This window comes from Gymnoscopelus microlampas, assembly GCF_963454915.1.
Source record: "Gymnoscopelus microlampas genome assembly, chromosome: 16".
Lineage (NCBI taxonomy): Eukaryota > Metazoa > Chordata > Actinopteri > Myctophiformes > Myctophidae > Gymnoscopelus > Gymnoscopelus microlampas.
In genome coordinates, this window is record NC_139953.1 from 25,915,278 (window position 1) to 25,925,674 (window position 10,397).

The 10,397-nt window shown below is 40.8% G+C and overlaps 1 protein-coding gene across 1 annotated transcript; it reads left to right on the forward strand.

Annotated features, from left to right (window-relative positions):
- Window positions 1-418: 418 nt before the first annotated feature.
- Window positions 419-7,596, forward strand: eif2b2 (eukaryotic translation initiation factor 2B, subunit 2 beta). The gene is made up of 8 exons (XM_084082713.1): window positions 419-674; window positions 2,031-2,151; window positions 2,517-2,668; window positions 4,904-5,067; window positions 5,286-5,381; window positions 6,718-6,855; window positions 6,944-7,010; window positions 7,413-7,596. Exons 1-8 carry the CDS (start codon window positions 503-505, stop codon window positions 7,568-7,570), a joined length of 1,068 nt encoding a protein of 355 aa, XP_083938839.1. The 5' UTR covers window positions 419-502; the 3' UTR covers window positions 7,571-7,596.
- The last annotated feature ends 2,801 nt before the right edge of the window (window positions 7,597-10,397 follow it).

The window sequence follows — 10,397 nt, forward strand, 5'->3', positions numbered from 1 at the left end:
TTCTGTAAAGTTGCTTGTAAAAATGGTAATTGCGGGTCCCTTTTTTGGGTTTGTTTCCTAATGTTCCTACATTTTCATGTCAACGACCCCTAGATTAATATGTTTGTCCGTGATCCACCCAATCTGAAAACATTTTGTGGCAGGGACCTCCCCCCTACAAGATTTGTGTTGTTAAAAGACTTTTTTTCAAAAAGATTTCTTTTTTGATCTACAAGCTCACAATGTGTCGAACTGCGACGCGTTGTGAGCTTGTAGATTGGCTATTTTCAAATAGCCGATGTACTGTATGTAGCCTATTAGTCGCTTCTTTTGGGCTTGTTTTCATAGACCTGGCTGCTTGTTTCTTTCGCAAAACCTGGCAACACTGATACTGACCCCGAAACTCTTCCTTCCGACTCTAAACCTACCACTTCCGGGACAAATTACTACAGCTGCTGATGCAAGCAAGGAACGAACGTGTGTTGACATTTTTGAATAAGAATTTATCTCGTGTTTTGACAACATGCCTGCGACAGACAGGGAAACCGACCTCACGGAAAGAATTGAAGCCTTTCTAGCCGACCTGAAGCACGGAGGCAGTGGGACAGGACCGCTGCGTGGCTCCGCCGAGACGGCCCGAGAAACCACTGCGTTGCTCCGCAGAATAGCGTCCAACGCGCGATGGAGCAGTGCAGGTTGATCTACCACAGTTGATTCTCAACCATCTTAATTTCAAGGACCCCCAGTTTAACATGCATTAGGCTACGGACCCCCATTTAATGGCATTTATACCTCTGGGACCCCAATTCATATTGTAAAATCAATGTTAATTTAACTCTGAGAGTTTACAAATCCATTTGGTTCCATTTGTACACTCAGAGTTACAGAACCATAAGGGTCCATCTGGTTCCTGTCCATCATTTAGCTGGGGACCCCCTGGAACCCCCTCAAGTACCCCTAGGGGTCCCCGGACCCCACTTTGAGAACCAATGATCTACCAGATGCTTACTATGAGCCTTTTTGAGTGGTGCCAACCACTCCTATATCTGACTGTGTCCGTCCGTATGTATGTATGTCCAATAAACAAACATTGATGACAACATCAATACGGGGCTCATCAAAGGCACCACTCTCTTCACACAGGGTGTGATTTTTGAGTGGTGCCAACCACTCCTATATCTGGCTTTGTCTCTGTGTCCGTATGTATGTATGTATGTCTGTCCAATAAACAAACACTGATGACAACATCAATGTTTCAATACAGGGCTCATCAAAACAAGTACTACTCTACAAGTTCACAACGCCTCGCAATGCGACCGTTGTGAGCTTGTAGATCGGCTATTTTCAAATAGCCGAAGTATATATAAGTATATATAAAGTGTTGAAGTGGGTAAAAATCTACAAAGTAAATAGTAACTAAAGTTTTAAAATAATTGTAAAAATACAATATTTGCGTCTGAGATGTAGTGGAGTAGAAGTAAAAGTATTGAATATTGAAAATAATCCAGTAAAGTAATAATTCCTAAAATGTGTTCTTAAGTACAGTACTTAGTACAGCCCGGCGTACCCCGGGCACCACGTTCAGAACCAGTGATTTATACTGTACATGGCCTGTTTTCTAAAGGCTGATGAGCCCCCCATAATGGGTTAGCATGGAAGTATTTCGAAAGCTTTCCTTACAGTCATGTTTGTCATATCGGCTTTTACCACTTTTAACCTGGCGTTCCAATTTTGGACATGTCATTATAGCCGAATGTTTTCAAAAATACCAAAAAGTAGGTATTTTAGCCACGCGACACTCTTGTACGAAATATGATTTAAGTGGTTAAGCTTTAACAGACAACAAACAGCTGTCAAACATGTGCTGTCAGCTAGATTTTTTGTTAAAGTTTATATTTCAGTGACATACCTGTAACCTTACTTCTTACCTGTATCTTCAACTGGAATAAAGCTTGACATGTATCACTGTTGAAAATACCACATTTTTAAGAATAAATTAGCTGCACATTACATAATTATTTCTCTTAAATTGAAATTTTGTTTTGCTTTAGGCGATCTGATGGAGATTATCCGCAAGGAGGGAAGGAGGATGATCGTTGCCCAGCCCTCAGAGACCACTGTTGGAAACATGGTTAGACGAGTGTTGAAGATCATTAGAGAAGAATATGCCAGGTATATAGTCCCTTCGATTATAGAGATTGATTGATTGATGTACTTTGTTTAGTAAGACATGAGAACAACAGTACATGGAAGCACAAATTCACAATACAAGGTCTACTAAACTGGAAGGCTCATAAAGCACTAAGCTTGTTTAAAATGAGATCCCCACGCACACAAATCATGATGACATATATGAGACAGACAGGATATACATATATACAATAGTCCCAATGGGGTGGGTTTTTGATAAATACATTGGTATCTGAATGTATTTGTAAGGCAAAATGGGAATCCCCTGCCTTGCACTCCTACCAATCACATTTTAGTGATAGTTACAGTTCATCTTGTCCTATTTCTATTTGTTTTGTTTTTCATAGGTCCCGGGGGAGCAGCGAGGAGACGGACCAACAGGAGTCTCTCCACAAGCTGCTGATGTCAGGGGGACTCAGTGAGGAGAACTTTAGGCAACATTTTCCTCTTCTTAAGTCCAATGTCATAGAAGCTATCAATGAACTGCTTACAGAGCTGGGTAAGTTATAATTTTCTATTATACTATTTATATAATTGGTGTCGGGCAGAAACCTCGCATCTCCACATTTCAACTTTTTAGTGTCACACAAAAGTAGCAAAAAATTGCAGATCTACAAGGTCACAATGCATCTGAAAGTGAACATGGTTACACATTCCATGCCAGAGTTTAATATCATAATGTACTCATCAGTGCCAGCGTTTTATTGTTGTTTTTTTGTTTTTTTCACGTCGCCACAGACCTCGCTAAATCCGTTAAAATCGCACGTTCAACTTAGCCTGGTAAACCCTCCCTCCGGAAATCTCATTTCCATTTGATTTCAGGAAGGAGTCTGGTCTGAACCGCCTTTCTGCAATAATCGCTGTGGGCTGGAGTTGGGCGGGAGTAATACCGTTGACTGACAACCCCTTCAACCAATGATCGTTTTTCCCCTTCAGCCAATCAGCAGTTCATTTTGACGAGCTCCAGACTATGTGACGCAACGGGACTTTTGGGACGGCCATGTCGAAAATAGGTTGCCTTATTGGGATACATGCGTGTCACTCCCCGCCCCTGCCGGTTCTCTAAATTTATATTTTTAAATAGGCTCTGTCATGATTAATTGACCACATATATGAAGTTAAACAACTAAATTCTATCCAAACGATATGTTAATAGTAAATTCCGTGCCTCAAAAAAGAAGTTTGAGACCGTTTTAAGAACGAAACTAAGAAGTGACGGCACTCGGACAACAACAATGGCTGCCGTTCGTCTTTTGTCGGCGGCTCTCAGGCTGCACTCGGGTTCTTTCGGGCTCACTCGAACTCGCCACCTGATTGGCCAACTGTCGCTGTCAATCACAGAACAATGAGCGACGACGCTGATAGGCTCGTCGGCTCGGCGAGCAGAGCGATTATTGGAGAAAGGCGTTTCAGACCAGACTCCTTCCTGAAATCAAATGGAAATGAGATTTCCGGAGGGAGGGTTTACCAGGCTACGTTCAACTGCTTCTAAACACAAAGGGGATCTGTGTGAGACGAGCAGTGAAGACCGCTTCGATTTGCGATCCGTCATCTTGAAGCTACAGCGGTGAATGCTAAACAGCGATCAGCGAGGGGAAAAATAACAACCGAGATAATCGACTTTGGGTTTCCGGTTTAGAGTGGAAGCGGATGGGATCCGGAATTTCCGGATCCCGGATAATTCCGTTTCCGGTGGTGCTACAATGAAATGTGTCGTGGCGAACGAGGCCTACAATGCAATGTGAACCAGTGACTGGCACGTTGCGCAATTAAGTAGGTTTGCGTAGATATAGGTGACTGGCACTCAATGTGTTAACTCATTGAGTGCCATTAACGTGTTTTACCGCTATGGTGCAACGTGTCATTAACGTGTTTCACGTGTTTTTGAAAAAAATAGAAAAAAACAAACCAAGATATTATCTGAAGATTTGCAGCTCCATCCACTCCTTGTTTAACTTATAACTTAAAAAGGCTGTATCTCGCTTCCTAAGCACTTTTTTTTTACTTTGAAAAAATAAAAAAATAAAAATCATAATGGCCAGAAATAGATAATAATAATTTGGGCACTCAATGAGTTAATTGTGTGTTGGTTTTATTAATATTGAGCCAGTGAAAAGTATTAACAAGGGCTTGGGACTAAATCATTGCTACTTTGGATCAATTGGAACACAGGTTTTTTTTCCTGAAAAGTAACGGTTTTGCACATACAAGGTTTCCATCCGACAGAATCAGAATCAGAATCAGGTTTATTGTCACATCACAGGTTTATAAGGTAAAAAAGTGGGTGAAATTCGTTTTTGTACATCGTTCCCATCGCAACGTTAATTTCCATAGAAAGAAGAGGGGGGGGGGGGGGGGAAGAAGAGGGGTGGGGAGCAAGTGGGAAGGAGATCAAACAAGAGAACAACAGAAGGCCAAACAAGTTATCTACATATTTACAAAGTACCTGAGATAATAAAAACTAAGGTGCCTGAGCATAGCAGCAATGTATGTATACTGTGCATGATATACTTATGGATGTTAAGGTGCTTAGAGAAAAAAAGAGCACAATAAAAATAATCATCAAAAAAATAATCAATAATCAACAAAAAAAACAGTGACGATATGCAGTCTGCTTATACATTAACAATTTGTGTTTCGCTTATATAGAACAAAACTGTACATGCTAAAGGAATGGAGAATCATAAAGACTATTTTGTTGATACAGTTTATATTTCTTCTGATCTTATCTCAGAGGGAACCACCGACAACATCGCTATGCAGGCCCTTGAGCACATCCACTCCAATGAGGTCATCATGACTGTCGGCCGCTCTCGCACAGTTGAGGCCTTCCTCAAAGACGCTGCTCGCAAGCGCAAGTTCCATGTCATCGTGGCAGAATGTGCCCCCTTCTGCCAGGTAGCTGACTGTAGTTTATTTTTGAAGACATAAAAAAATGCTTTTAACACGCAATGGCAGTATGCTTGTCAACGGAATCAAGTAAAGGATTTGCTGGTTACACAACACACGCAGAGCCATAACCTCATGCTGTTTTGTTTGCAGCAATGAGATGATTCTAACATAACTTGTATACTTATTTTATGATGATTTTGTATTTCGCTTTCATCTTCCTCCAGGGACATGAAATGGCAACCAGTCTCTCAAAATCTGGAATTGAAACTACTGTGATTGCAGATGCTGCCATATTTGCAGTGATGTCTCGGGTTAATAAGGTACATGATGCACCTTTTCTATTCTTTGCATTCTCATGTAGCCCACCCCCACCAGGATTTATACCACAGACAAAAAGCTTGAAGTTGGTTTCATACTTTAACCACTTAAGCCCTATCTTTTCAAATTTGGCAGGATTTTTTAACAACGTACGACTGATTGGCTTAGACGTGTGCAGGGAGCACTCATTTTGCTCATTTTGCTACACGTCTTGCCAACTCAAGAAGGGGTGTTTGCAGGATGTTAACTGAACCAAAACAAGCGCTCCTTAAAGACACCTGGCTCTGGAATTAGCTCCTGTTTACAAACCTGTGCAGTTTGACGACCATAGCAACAGTAACTGAGGTGGGTGGGGTTTTTGTCAAAGGTCAGTCTGTGAGGGTTCAGGGTTTAAGGTGGGGGACATAAAGATTGGCCTTCTAGTACATTTTCCAGCCCTTAACACCGCCTTGCACTATTGCGTTATGCTGTGCATAGGGTGGACATTGAGATTGTCCCAACCTCACCAGACCGACACCAAATGGTCCGTTGAAGCCAGTGACAAGTACTTCCAGTTTATACTCCCATGCCGCTCTATGAAGGACAGATTTCAATTTAGTTATTCAGAAAAAATATGACATGGCTTTCCTACATGGTCAGACAACTCGTTGTACTATCTAGTTCTGAAAAACCGTGCTGACCATTAACCACTGCTTTAACCATGCTGTACCTATTCTGAGGCAAACATTTGCAGAAAATATCTAGTGTAGAGCGAAAAATTGAGGAGGTCTAGTATCTACAAGTTTCCTAGGGAGCTTACTGGGGAAACAAGAGTGCACAAATTATAGTCATCACGTCCTGTTGTCATTCATTCAATTCATTTGAGTGATCTGTACATGCCAAAATCCTCAGTCTAAATTTACAGTAACTATGAAAGTCTATAAATGGAACCGTGGTTCCATGAACACAAAGAATTTTACTGTGTGAGAGAGTGACACTATGCCCACTGACATGCTGCACGTCAGTGGAGAGGTGCGTTAGACTCCAGGAGATGCTTGGGAAACAGTATGTCAGGTAATGGCTATATACCTGTATATTGTACTTTCAGCACAGGCATTCCATATATTCAAGTCCCAGTCCTACTAGTAAAGTAGATCCTACTAGTAAAAATCCTGAGTGTTCATTTATCACTGTGAGAGTGTTTGTAGACTCTGACAGTTACATTAAGACAGAGGATTTTGGCATCATGGCTGGTGTGATCCCGTAGTCTCTGGTGTTTTTTTCTTTCTTTATCTCGTAATCTTATTTGTTTTGGTTACTAGAACTTCAAGGTAAGCTTGTCTACTGATCTCTCCTCAGGTCATTATTGGTACACAGACCATCCTGGCAAATGGTGGTCTGAGGGCCGTTAATGGAACACACACTCTTGCGCTGGCAGCCAAGCATCACTCCACACCGCTTATTGTGTGTGCCCCCATGTTCAAGCTCTCACCTCAGGTAACTTTGAAAAATATTGACCATTATAGAATATTTGAATCTGTCATGATACAGTATCTCTCACGACAACAATATTCTCTGTCCTTAGTTTCCAAATGAAGAGGATACGTTCCATAAGTTTGTCTCCCCACATGAGGTGCTCCCATTCACAGAAGGTAACACAAATGTCCCCAATGTTGTAAATGGTCTAATCAACATGTTTAGAAATGTTCAATCTGTAAATATCCAAAAATTGACCAGTGTGCATGTTGGTAAGGAAGATATCAGTTATCAAAAAATTAAGTAAGGAAATGTAATCAAACAACACGATTCAATGCTCAATACCTCCTAAATAAATAACTTGTGTCAGAAGTGATGAAAACGACTGGGATGTTCCTCCCTGTCGTTTTTTTGTTGATATTATGAAACCGTATTACCCAAGATAAAACATGGTGAACAACAATTCACCCATGTTTATATGAAGCATCTAAAATTACATTATACCGCTTTTTACTGTCTGTGACGTACAAAAGGCATCCGTAATGATGATCTGCCTGGTCTTGAACTTGTCTTTTTAGGTGAGATTCTCTCAAAGGTGAATGTGCACTGCCCAGTGTTCGACTATGTCCCACCTGAGCTCATTACACTTTTCATCTCCAATATCGGAGGAAACGCACCATCATACATCTACCGGCTGATGAGCGAGCTGTATCATCCTGAAGACCATGAACTGTAACCAGTGTAAATATGATGAAAAATAAAAAAAAGATGAATATGTTGTGGCAGTTTTTGTTATTCTAAGTGATGCCATTTGATCCTGGGGAACTTTAGTCAAATCCCTTATAGTAATAAATGTAAGAAAATAAACTGTCCAGAGCTCCAGTGTACGCCAAATTGGACAAGGGATGATGGGCTGCGGCGGATAAAGGTAAAAAGGGCGTCCAATCTAAGCAGATGTCATGCGAGTCTAAAATACTTTATAGTCATGTTACTCATGTAGACAAGCTTCGGTTTCCAGATGTCTTCTCCTGGGCTGGGCTTTGCTGGTCAGTCCAAAAGAACACTTCAAAAGCACTAGAAGACAACTTCTACATGTCAAAGATGTGATGTGTAGTGGACTAATGCTCAAACTCACAGCACTGTGTTTCTATGTTCAATTCATGCAAAACTGCTGTGATTTTTTCATCATCTTAAAGGACGACTTCACCACTTTTCAACATATCTTCATATAATAGGTCCTCACTAATGCTCATGATAAAATGATAAAACATTTTTCTAATCAGTCTGTGTCTCAGAGGAGGGCTGTAGACAGTTCAGAAACCTGTCTACCAGTGACATCATCGATGGGGAATCCAAGCTAATAGAAACGGGCAGGCTTTGTATTCCTGGAAAGTTGCAATGCAATAATAGATCCCATTGTTCTCGCCTTACAAATACATATACAAATCTGAATAAAAAAATTGTAATCTTTTTGGGGAAAAAAATCCTGCCTAACGATGTCACTGGTAGATGGGTTTCTGGACTGTCCACAGCCCTCCTTTGAGACAGACCAAGTAGAATTTTTTTTTATCATTTTATCATGAGCATTAGTGAGGACCTATTATATGAAGATATGTTGAAAAGTGGTGAAGTCGTCCTTTAAGTCTTATGCCTGATCTTATTTTGTATTTTTAAAAACACAAAAAATCATTAATTCCATGAACACTTCAGGTGCAACTCCAGGGGCCTATTACACGAAAGGAGAATTAAAGGAGGAGTTCACCCAAAAAATGACTTATTTTCTATCAATTGCACACCCTATGAAGCCTTGAATCAATGGATTATTTTTTGTTTTTGTCGCATTCCTAAACTAATAATTTGATTCCCGTCTCCTACCGGCTAATGTATCCGGTAGGAGACACAAAGTAGATTATTTGTGTCTCCTACCGGATACACACCCGGTCATCAAATTAGTGTCTTAGGAATGCCACAAAAACAAAAATAAATCCTTGAAATCAAGGCTTCATGGGGTGTGTAATTGATAGAAAATAAGTCATTTTTTGGGTGAACTCCTTTAAATAAGCCTGGATTTAAGTCAAATCTAGGTTTGACAAAGTCTGGTCCGTACAGCCTGGTCTATTCCGTTCCATGAACGCCAAGCCAGGCTGAAAAGGAGCGACTTTGTCGAGCTAGACCTTGTCAAGCCAAGCCAGGATGGTAAAGCCAGGCTTCACGTATTCCTATAAAAGACCATGAAAGTCGGTAGCAGAATCCTTGAACTTGACCAATCATGGAGCCCAAAACCAGAGCAGCGTTCTTCTCTGTGGCTGAACAGCAGCACTGCAGCAGCTCATAACCTTCCTCTTTGTCTGGCTTACTTGTTAACTAGTTGTACGAACTCTTGTTTTATTGGTGTGCTGTTTTATTGGATCTTGTTTAGTCGATACACTTTTTGTATTAGCTCGTGCTCATTTGATTTAGCTATTTTGTCTCATCTGTTTAAGAAAGTAGGTAGCTGATATATAGCACTTTTACCTTAGCGCTAGGTATACTCTTGGTTGCTTGTTTTTGCAGGAAATGCACTTAAGACTTCTGGTGATTAGTAGTTTCGTTCCCTACCTACTGTATGTTGAATGCACTTATTGTAAGTCGCTTTGGATAAAAGCGTCTGCTAAATGACTGTAATGTAATGTAATGTATAAGGAATTACATTTAGGGCAGGCGAGATCCCCACCCAGTCTTTTCAGTCTTCTACTTCATTTTCTAGGGGAGGCGAGATTTTAGTTCCAGCCTCTACGGTGGGTACGCCACTGATAGTGTCATAATCATTTTTAACCACTTAGCTTTCGCTATTCAAAAATACCTGATCTACATCTACTTATAGATCTGCTATTTTTGAAAAATCTTGAAAATGTGTGCATATCTTTGCAATGGATATGCATTTTTAAAGCGAACATTTTTAACTCAAATCTTTGCTTCTGGGGGTCCCTGGCACAAAGCATTTTCAGATGGGGGTATATGAATTTAGGGGTCCTTGGCATGAAAAAGGTTGAAAACCACTGTTCTAAATGGCAGTGGTTCACAAACTTTTTAGCTCAAGAGTCTTGAGGCTTGGGTCCCGGCTCCCGGGGAGACATCAAATTTCTCTTTTGGGTCTTGAGTCCCAAGACTCAAGACCCAAAAGAGTCTTGAGTCAAGACCCAGGCTCCTGGGGAGACATCACATTTCTCTTTTGGGTCTTGAGTCCCAAGACTCAAGACCCAAAAGAGAAATTTGATGTCTTACCTGGGGGATCCAGAGGCTCTGGTCGATCCAGGTTCGATTCCAGGCCAGGATACATGTTGAGGTTTCACTAAGCAAGACATCGGAGTTGGAGTGGAGATTCTTGTACTTTTCCCCCTTTAAATGTCCATTGCAATTGACAATGCATTGGGCACTTAAAGTTAAATATCTCCAAAACTACAAATGATTTCAAAGAAAAAATCTCAAGCATGCATGTCCACAGTAAGGTGGAATTTTTGAACTGTGAATGGAGTTTCTAGGTGAACGTGTTTTTTTGAGGTCCCTATAGCCTAACCCTAACC

Coding starts and splice junctions, on each gene's coding strand:
- eif2b2 (XM_084082713.1), top strand. CDS start 503: ATGCCTGCGACAGACAGGGAAACCGACCTCACGGAAAGAATTGAAGCC. Junction 675..2,030: donor CGCGCGATGGAGCAGTGCAG/GTTGATCTACCA, acceptor GTTTTGCTTTAG/GCGATCTGATGGAGATTATC. Junction 2,669..4,903: donor TGAACTGCTTACAGAGCTGG/GTAAGTTATAAT, acceptor ATCTTATCTCAG/AGGGAACCACCGACAACATC.